The sequence below is a fragment of the Juglans microcarpa x Juglans regia genome, chromosome 4D (assembly GCF_004785595.1).
Source record: "Juglans microcarpa x Juglans regia isolate MS1-56 chromosome 4D, Jm3101_v1.0, whole genome shotgun sequence".
Classification (NCBI taxonomy): Eukaryota; Viridiplantae; Streptophyta; class Magnoliopsida; order Fagales; family Juglandaceae; genus Juglans; species Juglans microcarpa x Juglans regia.
The window spans coordinates 8,820,812-8,840,148 of NC_054600.1; the positions used below are offsets into that span (position 1 = coordinate 8,820,812).

Consider the following 19,337-nt stretch of genomic DNA (forward strand, 5'->3'; position numbering starts at 1 on the left):
CAGAAATTTTATACAAAGAAGATTATACGCTGACACGGTACTCTAATACAGTAAAGTTTAAACTTGTTTATGTAAGGGTTTTGTATAGCATTTCTCATGGGTTTAATGTGAAACGCGTATTCTTTGTATCTTGTTATGAGATATTTGACCCACATCCAATAAATCTGGTTGAAACAAGAACAAGTTGAAATCAAACTCTTGAGCTAATATAGAACAAGAATTGAGGCAACATAGAACTACATATCCGGCATGTTGTCTTTTTCCTCTCTCTTGTATCCATCTAATTTGATAAGCCCAAGGTTTTAGTAATTATCCAACCCCTATAATGACTTTTATTATAGTCCATGATAGAAATTCTGTCTCTTCCCCAAATAAAATGTACAGACATCTTAAGTTGAGTTCGGTTTAGATTTAGATATTTTCTAATATCTAAACACTTAACTCTTAAAATATTAAACGCATCTCAACTCAAAACCTTTTTATACATGGGACCCACAATTTTTTTCAACTCAATACCTCTTTACACGTGACACCCACAACCTTTTTCAACTTTCCATAAATACATCTAAATTCATTTTAACATTCAAATGCATATAAACTCATCTTAGGTAGATCTCACATAATTTATTTAATCATCTTAACTCACTATTATTCATAAAGAGCTTAATTCAACTTAATATCCAAACACTGTAATATTCGATTTAGTACAAAATAATATTTCAAAAAAAAACTGCTGTTAAGAGGATGTTGCCAGTTGGAGACATTATTATAAGAAGAAGACCCATCGCAATGAATTCTGACCAATGAATATGAAAGCAACCCATAAGTGGATTACGGGCACTTAAAAAATAAATCCTACTTAAAAGAAATACACGTGTCACTCTTTAGAGACTTATTCTCGCCTTTGTGTTGCTGATAATTTTAAAAACAATTATTTTATATACAGTCGGTAGATACAATTGACGTGCAGTCGTCCATGTCACATCAGATTTAAAATGAATTCTTTCTTTCTTATCAGCTCGGTCTCTCTCTCATAAGCTCGATCTTTCTCTCTTATTAGTTCCATCAGCTCGGTCTCTCTCTCATCAGCTCGATCTTTCTCTCTCATTAGCTCCATCAGCTCGGTTTCTCTCTCATCAAGTATCTCCACATCAGCCACGTTTACACGCCGTTTACACTAAACGTTTGCAATAAATATTTTTCTTTTAAAAAAGTGATATGGAGTTGGTCTCTTAATATAATAATATTAATCAAAATCTTGAATTGCTAAACCAACTTATAAAATCTTTTAAAAAATATTAAAAAATAATGCACATGAGCTGCATTGATTTCCTCAATACTGCATTGATTTCCTCAATAAATAAAGGCAATTGCTCAATAAATACATTGCTTGGTGACTTGGTCCCAACACCGTTCTGTCTTTTTCTTGGGTCCCGTTGAGTTTTCCTTAATCAGGTGTATCTTCACTCAAATTACAGCCATGCAACCCAACCTATCCTATGCACTCACCCCATATATAATCACAATCTATATCCCCCAATCCAATTGAAAATAATTTGCCTTTTATCTTTTTGTAGGACTTATTATAATTATAATTAAAAAAATGCTAAAAAATGGATACATTTTAATAATAGTTAATATGAAAAACATGTTTTTACATTACTGATGCGTTTGACATGTCAATAACTAGACTTGTAAATAGATTTTTATAATTTAATTAAAAAAAGGCAAAAAAATGTAAGAATAGATGCAAGGCAACTTGATGAAATGGAAAAAATTAAGATTGTATTTAGAGATTTTTTTACTTCACATGATCACATCCAAAGCATTCATAACGCTTCAATAGTTCATGTTCATCAGACGGTCACAGTTTGTCGTAAATATAAGCATGACCTTATGGCATCACCCTACATTCAAACTTCTTTAACAGCTCCTAAAATGTCGACATTTTTCACTTGTGCAGCTCCTGGCCAACTCTGCAATGGAGCCCCATTCGTCAACCTGGATAACGGTCCCTACTCTCCATTTTAAAATTCCAACAATAAACCTTAGGCCGGCCAATATCATAGGAGAAACCGAGGTCCATTTTTGTCCATTCCTCGAACTACATCCTCACAACCTTCGGTTTCCATAAATCATCAAGTAGTAGAGAGACAAAAAAAAAAAAAAAAAAAAAACCAAGCAGAGGCTACTGGTCTGAGGGGAATTTACTTCATGGGTTTTTTTGTTCGGGAAATGGAAAAGCTAGCTACTTTAGCGTCAGCTTTTCTATGTGGGTCTCTTTTTCTGTGTTTTTATGGAACAGTTAGTGGCGTTTACATGAAGTACAACACTGGAGCAGGTGTTGTGCCAGGGAAATTGAATGTTCATTTGGTTCCGCATTCCCATGACGATGTCGGATGGTTGAAGACAATTGATCAGTACTATGTTGGATCAAACAACAGTATCCAGGTCATTATTATACAACAGCCACGGAAACACACACGTGTGTGTAGGTATATATAGGATGAGATTTTGAAGTATAGGGAGGTGAATAATATCTTGTTTTTTATGTTGTAGGGGGCTTGCGTGGAGAATGTGCTGGATTCGGTTGTGGAAGCTTTGCTGCATGATCCTAATAGGAAGTTTGTGTTTGTGGAAATGGTAAGGCTCTTATCTGACTTGCGAGGCTCTTGAAGTTTTGAAATTCGGTTTATGTGAGATGCGAGGGTTTGGTTTCGATTTTCCAAATCTACTAATTCATGAGATGACACTAATGTTATTTGGTGTGTCATTTCAATAGTTCAACTTAACAGCATGATGTTATTGATTAAGTTTATAAGATATGTTTATATATGATTTGATACGTAATTGGGATGTTGATTAGTTTTGAATTCTATTATCAATGAGTGTTGAGGAATAATTCTATATTATTTGTGGACAAGGTTTTAGATATGTTTATAAGAAATGAGCAATTATCTTTTGTAGAAACTGTTTTATGAGGTGAGTTAGACCTATGAATTTCTTCATGGTATCAGAGCTTGCCACAGGACGAATGAGGCCCACACTACTTATCCCGTGACAAGAATTAGGAAAAATACTGGCCTACACGTGAGGGAGGGTGTTGAGGAATAATCTCACATTGCCAGTGGACAAAGTCTTGACATTATAAGAAATGAGTAATCATCTCTTGTAGAATCGGTTTTATAAGATTAGTTATGCCCATGATTTTTTTCATGGTATCAGAGCCTGCTACGAGACTAATGGTGGCCCACACTACTTATCCTATGACAATGACCAGAAAAAAATATTGGTTTGCACGTGAGAGAAGATGTTGATGAATAATTTCACATTGCCTGTAGACAAGGTCTTGACATTATAAGAAATGAATAATCATCTCTTGTAGAACCTGTTTTATGAGATGAGTTAGGTCCATGAAGTTTTTCATGGTATCAGAGCCTGCCACAGGACGAATGTGGGCCTACACTACTTACCTCATGACAAGGACTAGGAAAAATATTGGCCTGCATATGAGAGAGAGTGTTGAGGAATAATCTCACATTGTCTGTGGATATGATCTTGAGCATGTTTATAAAGAATGAACAATTCTATCTTATAGAACCTGTTTTATGAGTTGAGTTAAGCCCATAAATTTTTTCATGGTATCAGAGCCTACCACGAGATGAATGAGGGCCCACACTACTTACCTTGTGACAAGGACTAGAAGAAAATACTGGCTTGAATTTGAGGGAGGGTGTTAAGGAATAATCACACATTGTCTGTGGACAAGGTCTTTGACATGTTTATATGAAATGAGCAATCATCTATTGTAAAACTTGTTTTATGAGATGAGTTAGCCCATGAATCTCTACAATAAGTAGAATAAGGAATAATATTTGTATGGAGGGTTTGATGTTCGGTTGGAACTAAATGCGAGGGAGTTTAGTTTAGTTTTGATTTTTAGAATTGACTAACAATATGAAGTTCTTGCTCAGGAAAAATATAATAGCAACAACAACAACAACAACAACACGTTGATCTTAAATAAATTTCTGATATAATGATCCATAACTTGCGACGTTATATGATGGTGATTAATTTTGAATTTTGTGTTTAATGTTTTCAATATGAATTGATCTTCTATAAATTTGCAATCAAACTCTTAAATTCATAGAAATCATGTAATCCTTTTTCTATTTTACATGGCATTATCTTGGTGACTGTTTGATATAAAATAATATTACTGTTTTCATAATTTTGTTTACTAACAGAGTTTAGCATGAATAATAGGCGTTTTTCCAACGATGGTGGGTAGAACAAAGTGTGGAAATACAAGGAATAGTGAGAAAACTTGTAGATGCAGGACAATTGGAATTCATGTAAGCTTTTAGCAAGCAACTTCCATAGTGCATTCGTGTCTTTGATGCATGAATGTTAAACATCTTTGCTTCCATCTGCAGAAATGGTGGTTGGTGTATGCATGATGAAGCAACATGCCATTACATAGACATGATTGACCAAACAACTTTAGGACATCAAGCGATAAAGGAGCAGTTCAACAAAACTCCTCGCGCTGGATGGCAAATCGATCCATTTGGACACTCCGCCGTGCAAGCTTACCTTCTTGGGGCTGAGGTACACTGTTAATTCAGTGATTATTCATTATGTATGTATATGATACTGTTCATAATCTTTTTTATGAACTCCATTTAGGTTGCATTTGGATGTTAAGCTGAGCTCAATTCTTTATGAATAATAGTGAGTTGAGTAGTGGAGGGAATTATGTAGGTCCATTTAAACTGAGTCTAAGTATGTTTGAATGTTAAGATAAGTTTAGTACTTTTTATAAGAAGTTAAAAAAAGTTGTGACTCCCACGTATAAAAATGTGTTAAGTTGAAAAAAATTGTGGATCTCACATGTAAGGAGATTTTGAGTTGAGATAAATTTAGTAATTTGAGAGTTGGATATTTAGATGTTAAACTCATTTTAAAATTAGACTAAATTCAGCTGAATATTGCAACAAAACGCAGCCTTAATGTTTTTGTTTCAACGTATGTCTCTTCTCTGGCTACTACTTTAGTTGCAAAATCTTTCATTTTATTAAGATGTTTTCCATTCGCTGCTGTGACCATCTGGATAAGAACTGAGACATTTTGATTGTTACATTTCCCCCGTAGCTTGGATTCGATTCTGTACATTTTGCAAGAATAGATTATCAAGACAGAGCAAAACGGAAGAATGACAAATCTCTTGAAGTTATATGGCGTGCTTCCCAAACTTTTGGTTCTACATCTCAGGTTTGGTATTGCAATTATGGTGCTTTTACCATTCCTTTTTAAAAGGGTCTTTCTGAGCTCACTGTTTACTGGGCCCTTGCAGATTTTTGCCAATGCATTTCCAGTTCATTATAGTCCCCCAAATGGTTTCCATTTTGAAGTGAATGATGACTTCATGCCCGTTCAGGTTCAAATATTTCAAAAAGGACATTTTTTTCTAAGCATTCTCTGGCTGGATGTTTGATATTCTTGTTGAGTGTATCACCTTAATCAGCTACAAATTGACACTGCAGGATGATCCTTTACTATATGACTACAATGTTCAACAGCGGGTTAATGATTTTCTTAATGCTGCAAAAATTCAAGTAAGCTCTTAGCTGCCTGATTTATTTCTTTTAAAATTTATTATTTGCCTCCAAGTTCTAAATAAAAATTACTGTGAGCATCCATTCTGTGCAGGCAAATGTGACTAGGACAAGCCATATAATGTGGACAATGGGTGATGACTTTCAGTACCAATATGCTGAGTCTTGGTTCAAGCAAATGGACAAATTGATTCACTATGTTAACAAGGTAGGGAATTAATGAGACAATCAATGCATTTGCTGGCAATTTGATTTCAAAGTTATAGCATCTGAGCTTATTTCCCTTTGTTTTGAAGCTTGATAATAGCTGGGCTCTAATTTAGAATGTGGCGTAAAAATTTACAATAGCTCCCTATATGGCGAGGCTTGTCCCCTCTCCCCATAACATCAAATCTATACTAGACGGTTAAGATGACTTCTTTGAAAACTTTGCTGATGAAATGCCCCTGTTTGGACAGTAGCTTCCGAGAAAGGTTGACCATTTATGTGTATTTTTCCACAAATTTGTGCTTGATGTTTGGATGACCTAGATATATTACTAGATTTTACCATGATTTGATTCTCATCATGAAACACAACTACTAGATGATTCTCTACAATGGCTCTAACGAAAGGTTGAGGATTTAAGTTGTGGAATTAAGTTTCTTTCTCCACAAATTTTTGTAATATTTCCCAGTAGAGACTAACACAATGGATATAGATTGTTCTTGGAATTGGTGGTGTGTCTCATGTCCTGAACTGAAACTTATTTTTTGTGTTGGTATGCCAATTAATGGGACATTAGGTTGGTGTTTTAAAGGATACCTTGATTTCCTAACATGATTCTTGAATAGGGTGTTTTTTTGTTATAGTGATGCACCTTCTAAATTAAATTTTGATTATTAACTGTATTTAATACTCTCACCTAGTCATTATATTGTCTACTCTTTAAGAGGTTTCTCAAATTCTTCTCATGCTTCTTTTCTTGGCCTTTGTGATTTAACTGGTTTAGATTATTAATTATTTTTTTAAATTACCCTTTTTCTTTTTTAGTTGTTTAATACATTATTTTCTTCTTTTGTTCCAAATAATGCATTTACAAGTGTCTAATTTTCTCAGGATGGCCAAGTTAATGCATTGTATTCTACACCATCAATCTATACTGATGCAAAACATGCAGCAAATGAATCATGGCCTCTGAAAACTGATGACTATTTCCCGTAATTCCCAAGCTTTTTTCTCCTACCTTTTGTTGATGAAGCAACACTTATTGACTTTATCCATTGCGTTAATAAGCTTGCTGACAGGTATGCAGATGGGGCAAATTCTTACTGGACTGGATTTTTCACTAGCCGACCAGCCTTGAAGCGATATGTCCGAGTGCTGAGTGGTTATTATTTGGTATGAAATCATTGTAACTCTGCCTTTGTGCTCATGTTCAAATAGGATAAGATTGAGAGTGGCTCTTTCCCTCCATATTTGTGTGCTTGGACACAAAGGACCTAGCATTTCATGCAACCATCCTGAAAGATGCTAGTTCTATCTTGGTATTTTTTCACAGAAGTTTGTGAACAAAGATACCTAGAACTCCATGAGTAACACAAGGATATATAACGTGCAGAGGAATTATCTTATCAACAATGGGGTGGAGCTTTCTATGAAATTTTTGAACTATAAACATCAATGAAGTTAATTTCCTTTTGCATAAAATAGGCAGTGCGGCAACTGGAATTTTTGGCTGGAAAAAGATCCAAGGGTCCTAACACTTTCAGCCTGGGAGATGCTTTAGGAATTGCACAGCACCACGATGCCGTAACTGGCACTGCTAAACAGCATACAACAAATGACTATGCAAAACGCTTGGCCATTGGAGCCTCTGAGGTAGGCTGCTAATCTTCATTTGATTTTGTCCAGCTTTATTTTAGTCTTTTCACCATTCATACTGCATGATAGATCTCACTATGATAGACCCAACAATTGATCACTTTTGCTTACACAAGTATTTTCAAGTTTTCTTCGAGTTTTAATACAAGCATGTTTTACGTCTCAAAATACTTATTTAAATCCCCAAAAAAAAAAAAAACACAACCTCACAAAATTTTTCTACTTTAAGTGGACTCCACGACTTTCACAAACAAATACACTCAAACACACCTAAATAATTTTTCCTCAAAAGTCAATAAAAGATTTCTTATGCAAATATCCTATATACTTTTGATAGGCAGAAGCTGTTGTAAATACTGCACTTTCATGCCTGGCTAAAAACAAATCAAGAGATGAATGTGTGGAGACTGTAATTACATTAAGTCAGGTAAAGTTTTGATGTTTTTCCTTCTTTATTTAATTAAGTCGTTTACTTTTTATGCTATTTATATATTGAATGACTTTATTTTGATTATACTTTTATACATCATTTTTATGCATGCAAAACCAATCGGGTTGCTCAACCCCTAGTACTTTTTTTTTCTTTGGTTTATTTTCCTGCTCTACTTCCTTTACTGTTGAACAGTGTCAACTACTCAATATTAGTTTCTGCCCACCAACAGAGGGAGATATTCCGGAAGGGAAGAGTTTGGTAATCTTTTTTATCTTTCTAACTTTGGTCTTAGATACACTACTTTGTTGGGACATCTACTCACGATGCATGAATGGTTGTATTCAGGTTATTGTGGCATATAATCCTCTTGGATGGAACCGTACTGATGTTATTAAGATACCGGTGAGTAATATTCTTCTTCGAGTGTTTGGTACTCAACGTGCCTCCTCTTTTCATCCTGTAAATGTGCAAATAGATAAGGTATATATCTGAAAGTTCACAATAACTATCAGGTTCCCGACACCAATCTTGTCGTGCAAGATTCTTCAGGAAATACCATTGAGGCACAATATATCAGTTTAGATAACGTTACAATCAACTTAAGAAACTTCTATACAAGGGCCTATTTGGGACTGTCTCCAAAACAAGTCCCTAAGTACTGGCTTCTCTTTCAAGCATCAGTGCCACCTCTTGGTTGGAACACATACTTCATTTCCAAAGCATCTGGCAAAGGTAGATGTCTTATTTCTTTTCTCCTTCTAGGCATTGCTCATTCTTGAATGCCATTTGATTTCTCTCTCACAGGGTATTTTAGTTCTTTTTATTTTTATTGCATGAGCGTTAGTTGTTCTACCCTGTGAACATTGCTTAGCATTGTGGCTTGATATGATTAGTGGCAAAACCAAATGATACTGATGCTGTATAGAACTTACTTTATTTAATATTCTTTTATTTGCAATTCAAAATGTTGCAGGGAAAAGCAAAAATGGATTTATCTCCATGATGGACAGTCCACAGAATGAGACCATTGAAATTGGACCTGGAAATCTGAAGATGTCCTTTTCTTTGACTTCTGGACAACTCAAACGTATTTACAATACTAAAACAGGGGTCAGTTTTTCACATTTCATAGATGGCAGCCTTAAATTGGATGGTATTGGTTAACCCCAAGGGGTTGGCCCAAGTGGTGAAGGCCTTGGTCTTGGGGTATCACTACTCCCTTCAAGGTCCAAGGTTCAACATTTTATGGGTGCAAACAATCATTTGGAGCTACACCCCTAATGAAAAGTCAGCAATTTAACTAGTTCTGTATAGGGAAACTTTTGAGGGTACGGTGCATGGGACAGCTCTGCAAGGGCGGGTCCGAAGGACCCTGCTTTGGAGAGGTTCCCCGACAATAAAAGAAAAAAAGGGATGGTATTGGTTGAACCAGTTGATATGCATTACAAAAAGCACACCAAATGATGGAGACCACATATTTTTGTCGCATCTTAGTAAACAATGATTTTAAGATTTATAGTCAGCCCATAAAGAGGAGCAAGTTAATATGTGTATATGTAGGAAGCTAAGTTTGTCTCTGACACTATCCTTAGAGTGATCCATCTAATACATTTGAATGTGTTCGGTTTAGATGAGGAGCTTGGTTTGTAGAGGGAAGCACTGTGGTTGACATCTTGACCTGGCTGCAACTTTGTAAAATTATTTTTAGAAACCTTACAGAATTACTGATTCCGGGTTGTAAAGACCCACTTTTCCTTCGGGTCCTTTTAGAGAGTGGGATTGTCCTTTCTGGTTTGGTCAGTTTTTTAAGGTGGTGACCATCTGACTCACAGCAAGATTATTATGTTTTAGCATTAACCGCATTTTATCACTATCTAGGCAAGCTAGTATCTTATATGCCTTGAGGAGAATTCGTAGATTGTTCACTTTCTTTTGGTGTACCATTTTCCACCTAAATAGGTTTTTTTTTTCTTCTTTCTACTGACACAGATGATATGGAGGCTATTTTAGCTAAACTGAAAATCATCTTTAAATGATTGTTGTTGCCAGGTCGATTTACCAATACAGCAGAGCTACCTATGGTATGGTTCAAGTTCGGGTGACAACGATGGCCAGGTTCACAGTTTTTTTGCTCAGTTAGGACCCACTTTATGACTGTGTGCAGTGCCTGCTGACATGTCAGTTATGTGATTCTCTACAGGCATCTGGTGCATATATTTTTCGGCCTATTGGGTCCCCTCCAAATATTGTATCACGATCAGTAAGCCATTCTTCCCCTTGCCACTCACATGCTCGCCAAATGTCTGACCACTCACATTCTCTACAGCCATTCTTCCCCTTAACTTACGTCAACTAATTTTGTACCGACTATTGGGGTTCTCACACTTATCCTCGATGCTATTCTACTTTTATCTTGAGAACCATGTCTCTTCAGACAGCAATCTCTGTTGATGGTATCTGTTATTTATGGTTTCCACTATTTTCTAAGAGTGTTTTTAATACTATGTAGGTGCCCTTGAAGGTCATTCGTGGACCACTGCTCGATGAGGTTCACCAACAGTTTGATTCATGGATCTACCAGGTCATCAATCTGTTTAAAAGGAGTAATACTACATACAGTTGTGGAGTGCGCAAACACTATGCAGTTGTTTTGAAAAAGAGTAGGGTCTACTATTAAAAAAATAATTTTCTTTTCATGTGGGTCCCGTATTTATTCACTTTTTTTAAAGTGATTGTACGGCGTTTGCATACTCACGACTGCAACTATCATTTCTCGTATAATTAAAGATGCTGCAAAAGTGAGCTGTATATAATAATTCACTCTGGATAGTGTTGTCATTATTTTTATTCATAATTCAATGGTTTGAACTCACGATTTTCTTTTTGCTTATCCTTATATTTTCTTTGCTTTTTAGTAGGTTACCAGACTATACAGAGACAAAGAGCATGCAGAAGTTGAATTCACAGTGAGTCACAGTACCTGGCTTTATATTTTTTTTTCATTTCCTTGGATAAAAGAAATAACTTGTATAGATTGCAAGTGTTTCAATTACTGCTCTCTGTTCGCTGCATATAGAAATCAAACAAATCTGATCCCTCTAGCTCAAATTTAGCGGTTTTGATCAATTTCATTTGCAGATTGGTCCAATTCCCTTGGAAGATGGCATTGGTAAAGAAGTCATCACGCGAATGACGGCTAATATGGCCACAGACAAGGTGTTTTATACTGATTCTAATGGAAGAGACTTTCTGAAACGGGTTAGTCTCACACACCTCTTTAAACATAAGAAAATTTTAGAAAGAGTTGTTTTGCTACTTGCAAGCATGGTGTGCCAGCATACCACTTCAATGGTTTTGTTGGATGTCAAAAAGCAGGCTTTCAGGTAGACTGTCTTTTAGAAATCCCTCACGAAAATTTATATTTCCCGGGTAGAAAAATTTAAATCATAAGTCATAGATTTTCTTTAAATTTGTTCTATTCGCTGGTTTAACTTCAGTCCGACCACAAGAATTTAATTTTCTCTTTCAAAATTAAGTTTGATAGTAGAAAATGTATTCTCCACACATGGAGTCATCTGTTTTTGGTGGTCTGTGTGCAAATCATGGAACAACCTAAACTGTTTAATTCCAAGTATTGCCCCTTTAAAGGGAGTATCATGCCCAATGAATGATGCTTGTAGTACTGACTTGAAATCTTGTGATTGTGATTTTGCAGGTTCGTGATTATAGAGCAGACTGGCCGCTTAAAGTTACTCAACCTGTAGCAGGAAACTATTATCCAGTAATCTTCTTAATACTAATTGGACTGCTCTTAAGCACATATATGCACAACCACTTGCACCACTAGCGTATTTCAAGTGCTAATGTGTTCAAGAGAAAAGAAACCAGCATGGATGAATTCGGCCCACCTTATTGGTGGTAACTGGAGTTTACACACCCATATACAACAGTATACAAAATGATAGATCTTTTTCATTTTTCATATGAACATTCACCTAAAAAGATATGCTTACGATTTATACCTCAACCTTGCAGTTAAACAAGGTTTTCTGCCAAAGGAAAACTGTAGATCTGCTCAAAATAACCAAGAGATCTTCTGACTAATTCATGCTAGATGTAATCATGCTGTGATCTTTAAGTGTGTGGTGTTAAGATATAAAATAATAAAATCTACCTCTTCCTATCAGTTTAAGATTTTGAGATAAGTGGTGATTTCACATGGTATCAAAGCAGAGGTCCTGAGTTCAAACCATGACTCTACACCCTATCCCATTTAAATCTTTCACTTGTTGGGCCTACTCATTGAGTGGAAGTCTGACCCACAAGTGAGGGCAAGCGTTAAGATATAAAATAATAAAATTTACCTCTTCTCATCAGTTTAAACTTTTGAGACAAGTGGTGATTTCACATGTGGTTGTGTGTAGATTTTCATGACTATATGATCAAACATGATCAACCCTTGGGTACTCTTTCACTTTTGCAATGCTGAAGAAGTCAAGGATATATTTAAAGGATGTAGCAGTATAGAAGAACACTTTTATACAGGCCCTTTAAAAGCTCATTAGAGTTTTTCCTAAAGTTACAAAAAAGTTCTCATTGTGCTCGATGACTTCAAAATAAACTTATTTCGGGTAATAACAGTCTTCTTTTTCCTTTACAGCTTAATCTTGGAATTTATACAATGGATAAGAAATCTGAACTCTCTGTCTTGGTTGACCGTGCAACTGGTGGAGCCAGCATCGAGGATGGAGAAGTAGAGCTAATGCTTCATAGGTTCAAATTTCTCCTTTTTGTTTTGTTGTTTAACATTTGGGTTAAAAAGATGCTTTATATTTGATGTTGGCATGCTAAGCTGATTGCTCTTTCTCTATACATAAGGCGTTTGCTCCATGATGACTCTAGAGGAGTGGGTGAAGCATTGGACGAAAGCGTGTGCGTTAACAAAACATGTGAAGGATTAACTGTAAGATATCACATAGCCACAATAGTTTATGCTCTCGATTTCGCAATTGCATTTTCTCTCATATATGTAAATGAAAAAAGATATTTGCAACTATGAATTGTGCAACTGCCGCGTAATTACTTTAAAAAAATGAATAAAACATGGGACTCTCGTGAAAAAAATTAATTTTTTAATAGTGGACCCTACTCTTTTTTAAAGCGATTACGCAGTATTTACACACTTCACGGTTGTATGTAGAATTACTCTATTAAAAAATAATATTCTAATAATATTTTATTCATCTTTCAACTTTCATCTAAAACCATCTCATCTCATCTTACTATCCAAACTGCACCTAAGTTTTTTCAATGGCTTAAAACTTGGACAAGTAATCGTGCTTTCCACCACTTCCTTCTGCTCTTGATTGCACAGTTTTTAATTGCGAGGTACAACTGGCCATGGCTTGCTGAAATCAATGATCCAGCAAACAGCAATAGATAAATGACCATAATCATATATGAAGTGCTTCAAAGATATAGAATGCCTTGTTTGACTTATTGAATTTTCCTGATTATTTCTTGTGCTTATATCCTTCATCCAGGTTCGGGGTAATTATTATATTAGCATTAACCAGCTAGGGGCTGGAGCACGCTGGCGCCGAACAACTGGCCAAGAAGTTTACTCACCTTTTATTTTAGCTTTCACGCATGAGGTATGGCTTAAATGCAGTAACAGAGTCTATCATCATAGCCACTAACATACTAATATAAGTAGTTTTTCAGAAGTTGGAGGACTGGACAGCATCTCATTTGACAAAAGCAACTTCCATAGATCCAAACTACAGTTTGCCTATCAATGTTGCTTTGATTACTCTTCAGGTGACTGTGCTTACTCAATTTAGAATAAATTTAAGAGTTTGGTTCTCTCTTATTAAACCACCGCTTATCCTTTCACATGTGGGCCAGACTCTCATTAATAAATGGGTTTTAACACGTAAAATATTTAATTAAATTGGATGATGTATGGAGTCAATGTTTGAACTTAGGATCTATATTTTGATACCATATTCAACCATCACTGATCTCAAAAGTTTTATGCGGATAAGAAGAAGTAGATTTAATTATTTCTCTTATATTCTAACATATCTCTCTCTCTAATACCAATGTTTTAGGAGTTGGATAACGGAAGTGTGCTCCTTCGTCTGGCGCATCTTTACGAGGTAAAAGATGACACCTATTATGCTGATCTTCTTCATATCCCCGTTGAAATGAACCAAATAAGAATTTCTTATCCCAAGTTCTCATCACTCCTTTCATGTTGTGGATGTGGATCGATTAGGCGGGTGAAGATACCGAGTATTCAAAATTGGCTAAGGTTGAATTGAAGAAGATGTTTCCAGTAAAAACGGTTTGTCTGCCTTCTTCCTGGTGTTACTTACTGCAGTGTTTTTCTCTTTAACCCTCCTCAACTGGTGCATACTACATATAAAATCCCAATGCTCTATAGAAAGAGGATGATAGCATGGAAAGTTGAGGGAATCCATAGACAAGCACGAAAACTTCTTAAATCTCAATGTGACAGATTTGTGTTTCTGAACCTCAGATAAAAGAAGTGAAGGAAATGAGCTTGTCAGCAAACCAAGAGAAGTCAGAGATAAAGAGGATGGCGTGGAAAGTTGAGGGAGACAACAGACAAGAACCTACCCCAATTAGAGGGGGTCCAATTGATTCAACTCTTGTTGTTGAGCTTGGTCCTATGGAAGTTCGCACTCTCTTGTTGAAGTTTTAGGAGTTGTGTCTTTTATATATTCTTTTGGACAGGACACAGCAATATCTGTTTCTTATGGCAGATTAAATAAATTAATTAATAAATTAAAAAATGTCTCTTGTGGCAGACGTTTTTGCACTTCTGTCTGTTTGTTCAATTCAATGTAAAAGATGGTCTTCAATATTACTGTTGAGTTTCAACCAATTAATAAGCTCTCCAACATCATGATTTCCTTATTGTTTTTTCTTTTTTAATTAAAAAATATTTAAATTATAGTAAAATTTATAAACTAACGTGATTTGATGGATTACGTAAAATTGTGTCATTTTTGTTGATAGTTTTTTGCCTTCGAGGGTATTATGGTCCAAAAGAAAAGTCGATTTTGCTCGTGTGGTATCCGCGCGGGAAGTAGCTGAAGTAGTTAAAGCGGTTGAAGTCATGGTCTGAGGAAGAACTCTTATTTATTTTTCTCGTAACAGTAACAGGCATCAACAATGGCTTCCCAACACCCAAACCCGAAAACTCCGATCTACCCGGAAGTGATTCAATCAAACCCCGAAGCCCCCTCAAACCCTAAGTCTTCCTCCTCCTCCAATCTCTACCCCTCCATTGACATGCGAGACCTCGTCGAAAACCTCTTTCCCGTTGAACCCCAAAATCCTAACCCTAACAGCCACGAATACCCCTCGGCCCCGCCCGAGGCTACCGAGGAGGTTTTGATCAAGGTCCCTGGCGCTATTCTCAACCTCGTAGACAAGCACTACAGCGTCGAGCTGGCCTGCGGCGACCTTAACGTTGTACGTATACGGCAGGGGGTCAACGCCGTTGTCGTCCTCGCACGCGTCGCCGACGAGATCCAATGGCCGTTGGCCAAGGACGAGGCCGCCGTCAAGCTCGACGACTCGCATTACTTTTTCTCGTTCCGCGTGCCCAAGGAGCACCACTCTGGGTCTGATTCGAGCGACGAGGAAGACAATCGAGATAGGAATGACTCCGATGATTTCTTGAGTTACGGATTGACGATCGCTTCCAAGGGGCAAGAGGGTCTGATTAGAGAGCTGGACGGAATTTTGCAGAATTACAGTTGCTTCTCAGTGCAGAAGGTTTCCAAGAATGCGAATATTAAGAAGGGCGAAGCATTGGACGGGTCAGTGGCAAAGGAGATTTCTCCGGCGGATTTGAAGTCGGAGAAGAAGGATCTCATGGAGAAGCAGTGCGCCGCGTACTGGACGACGCTAGCTCCGAATGTGGAGGACTACAATGGGATGGCCGCGAAGATTATTGCTGCGGGTTCAGGAAAGCTGATCAAGGGGATATTGTGGTGCGGGGATGTTACGGTGGAGAGATTGAAGTTTGGAAATGAGGTCATGAAGAAAAGGTTGTCTCCGTGTTCCAATTCGGAGATTGATCCCAAAACCTTAAAGCGGATTAGAAGGTACAACTTAAAATTTTGTTTTTTTATGGTGTTGCTTTCACATTGGGCCTTTTGTTTCTTTAATGGTGGTTTTGAAACTCAGATGGCATATATTGAAATTAAGGGGCTGCACTAAGAAGTCTTTACAAGTTAATTGAAATGAAAATGGGAGCTATGTCATAACTAGTTGACAAGTTATTGTCATTGCAATGGTTATACATTTTGAGCCAAGGTCTAAACATTTTGGCTTGACTATTATGTAGGGTTAAGAGGGTGACTAAAATGACGGAGAAAGTTGCAAATGGAGTCCTCTCTGGTGTTGTTAAAATCTCTGGATTTCTTACAGGTTCAGTTGCAAATTCGAAAGTGGGCAAGAAAATTTTTAACCTACTGCCTGGGGAGATTGTTCTTGCATCCCTAGATGGATTTAGTATGTTGATCATCTTGAGCCCTTTATCTTATATTCCTGAGTGCCATTTTTACTTTCTAGTACAGTTTCTTATTTAGAAGTTCATAAATAGTTGCATAGATTGTGAAATTGTGCAACCCCTGTTTATGGTAATATATAATATACAATATTAATATGTGATGTCCTCATCATTTCTTCCTCTTTGATTTCCATCAGACGAGAGATCAAAAGTGTGCAATTATGGAAAGAAAGAAAGGAGAGAGGGGTTGGAGCAGGGGATGCTCAATACAAATCAAAATGCAGTCTTTCTAATCTTAGTAAACAATACAATGAATGTTTATGTAAAGCACTCAAAAAATTTATTTATATTACTATTTTACATTTACTTATAAAAAGAAGTTTTATTTATATTACTATTTTATCGTCCCGAACATTAAAAACACATTAATTTTTTTTATGATAGAAACTAATGAGTAAGTTTTTGTATTCAAGTTTAATAAAAAGAAAAATTGTATTCAAGTTTTGTTCATATAGACCATCACATTAATCTTTTAGAATATTTTGAAGACTGAGAAAAGAGTTCTGAATCTATCATCATTAGATAATTCTAATTTGAAAAAAAAAAAAAAAAAAACTACTTGAGAAACTAAACACGTCTTTATATATTGTAAACTTGTTCAGACCTACTTTGGATTGAAGAAATAACTTGATCTGCCATGTATACGAAGTTAAAGATTTTTCAGCTAATTATGATGTTTCGCCATCAAGTATTGAAGGAGCGAAGTGAGATCAAAGATAAATAGAACAAAGGATTGAGAATTCTGAAATAAAATATGAGAGAAAAATTAAATATAAAATAGAGTTATGGGTAAAAGGTAGTTCTAATCTTATCTAAGCAGCACGGTAAAGATTTCGTTTCATCTTCTCTTCTATCTACTTCTTTTTTGTTTTTTTATAGCAAAGAAGCCTTTCATATAGTAATGATGCGTCTCTTGATTTTTATTTGTTGCCACGTTTATTTCCTGAGTTAACATCAGTTGTTTTAATTCTCTATTTTTTTCCTTAATTACACACTGACATTTATTTAATTTCTGGGGGCATTTTTATAATCTTTAGGGCATGTTTATTAGGGGGCTTTAGGAGAATAATTATCTATCAGGACACCCCTATAATTCCTTCAAATCTCATTTTGTTTCAAATTCAATGGTAGAGATTTTCCACATTAGCGCTTATCACTTTCTAATTCAAGTTGATGTGATAAATATGATAAATACTAAATATTGGAATTTGAAGATGACAAATGTTTATATGGCAAAATCTATACATACCCAGTAGAATGCCCCACGAAATCTAGGGGATGTGGATAAATCCCTTTCTAATAGGACACCCCATTGAGAAACTAATATGCTCCTTAAAATAACATCCCTCTCAAATGGGGGCCACATTAGATCCCTCCCCCCCACCCGGGGGAGTGGGGGCACACTCTTCCCACAAGGGGGGTTCACCACCCTTCTAATTTTTTGTTTATACTAACTTTTTGCTGAGGCAAATCATCTATGTTGAAATCTCCTTTATTGAACATGTTTATTTCTTTTGGTTTTGCATTATGTTTATGTTTCTTTATTTATAACCATTAAATATTCCTGTTTCGAATTTCTTACAAATAGGCAAAGTCTGCGATGCTGTTGAAGTAGCTGGAAAAAGTGTCATGTCAACATCATCCACTGTGACAACTGAACTCGTATCCCAGAGGTAAATTTCAGCATAATATGCCTAAAGAGTTGAGTGAAACAGTATGTAAAAGCTCATGAACACATTAAGAGATATCTGAGGACATTTGACCTTAGCGGTGCTGTAACCTCTGTGTGATTTGTGCTTGATGCTGGCATTGAGTTCCAGCTTTTCCCCCAACTTTGATCTATTTTGGTAACTTATAATTGGGTTCTGTTCTCATATTAACAAATCTACTAATTCAGGCCTAGTTTTTATGGATTATTTTGCAAGTTTACTGTTGTTGTAAGACAGTGGTGTGTCATTATGCTTCTCATACTATTTAAGAGTTTGAATTTGGATGGTGCTGGTCCTGCAGGTATGGGGAACAAGCAGCTCATGCAACAAGCGAAGGGCTTGATGCTGCAGGCCATGCTATGGGCACTGCGTGGGCTGCTTTTAAGATCCGAAAGGCATTCAACCCTAAAAGTGTTCTTAAACCTACCACTTTGGCCAAATCGGCTGCTAAAGCTGCAGCAGCAGCAGAGAAGAAGGCCAAGAAGTCCAAGTAATTTTCCGATGGGAAATATCCCAAGTGTAATGGAGGTTTCTCCATATACAAAGTATAGCCTGTTCTCCTATTCTTCTTCCACATCTTCTTGTATAAAGCATCATGTAATTCAATGTTGTTGCATGTTAGCCAATATAAAGGGTGTGCATATTAAACCAAATTGTATTTTTTATTCGTCTGTTTTTTCATGTACAAAGACAAATTGATTGACGGGCTTGAATTAGCTGCTCAGGCCCTTAGTGGAGCATTTGACACAACGTGAATGAAAATGACTTTACATATGATTGACAAACCAATACCTTAAAGTGATACTGCTGATATTTGTGTCAGAAAAAATAGTTAGAAGCATTGGGAGGGAGGCCCAAATAAACTTAGAACTGATACAAATATAAATATAAAAAAAAAAAAAATTACACAATGTAAATTTATAAACTAATGTAATTTTATAAAATTCGTTAGATCTACTTTATAATAAAAATAAATTTACAATCTGACGTATTACATCAACTCACATCAGTTTATAAATTTACATTTATATAATTTCTTTGTGATTAAAAGTAATTATGTAGATTTTCTCGGAGTCTTCACTCTGCTATTCCTTGTGTCA

At 36.1% G+C, this 19,337-nt stretch overlaps 2 protein-coding genes across 2 annotated transcripts; both read left to right on the forward strand.

Moving 5' to 3' along the window:
* Nucleotides 1–2,146: 2,146 nt before the first annotated feature.
* On the forward strand, nt 2,147–14,838 carry LOC121261644 (alpha-mannosidase). The gene is made up of 29 exons (XM_041164110.1): nt 2,147–2,451; nt 2,560–2,643; nt 4,270–4,358; nt 4,440–4,614; nt 5,158–5,277; nt 5,360–5,443; nt 5,550–5,621; nt 5,716–5,829; nt 6,720–6,820; nt 6,908–7,001; nt 7,314–7,481; nt 7,822–7,911; nt 8,110–8,175; nt 8,263–8,319; nt 8,430–8,649; nt 8,891–9,027; nt 9,967–10,032; nt 10,118–10,177; nt 10,427–10,498; nt 10,836–10,883; nt 11,056–11,175; nt 11,633–11,698; nt 12,578–12,690; nt 12,796–12,880; nt 13,461–13,571; nt 13,642–13,737; nt 14,031–14,078; nt 14,198–14,266; nt 14,462–14,838. Exons 1-29 carry the CDS (start codon nt 2,215–2,217, stop codon nt 14,645–14,647), a joined length of 3,048 nt encoding a protein of 1,015 aa, XP_041020044.1. The 5' UTR covers nt 2,147–2,214; the 3' UTR covers nt 14,648–14,838.
* A 203-nt stretch (nt 14,839–15,041) lies between these two features.
* Nucleotides 15,042–18,932, forward strand: LOC121261645 (protein EARLY-RESPONSIVE TO DEHYDRATION 7, chloroplastic-like). Its single transcript, XM_041164111.1, has 4 exons — nt 15,042–16,061; nt 16,304–16,470; nt 18,117–18,201; nt 18,539–18,932. The coding sequence occupies exons 1-4, from the start codon at nt 15,121–15,123 to the stop codon at nt 18,729–18,731; spliced, it is 1,386 nt and encodes a 461-aa protein (XP_041020045.1). The 5' UTR covers nt 15,042–15,120; the 3' UTR covers nt 18,732–18,932.
* The last annotated feature ends 405 nt before the right edge of the window (nt 18,933–19,337 follow it).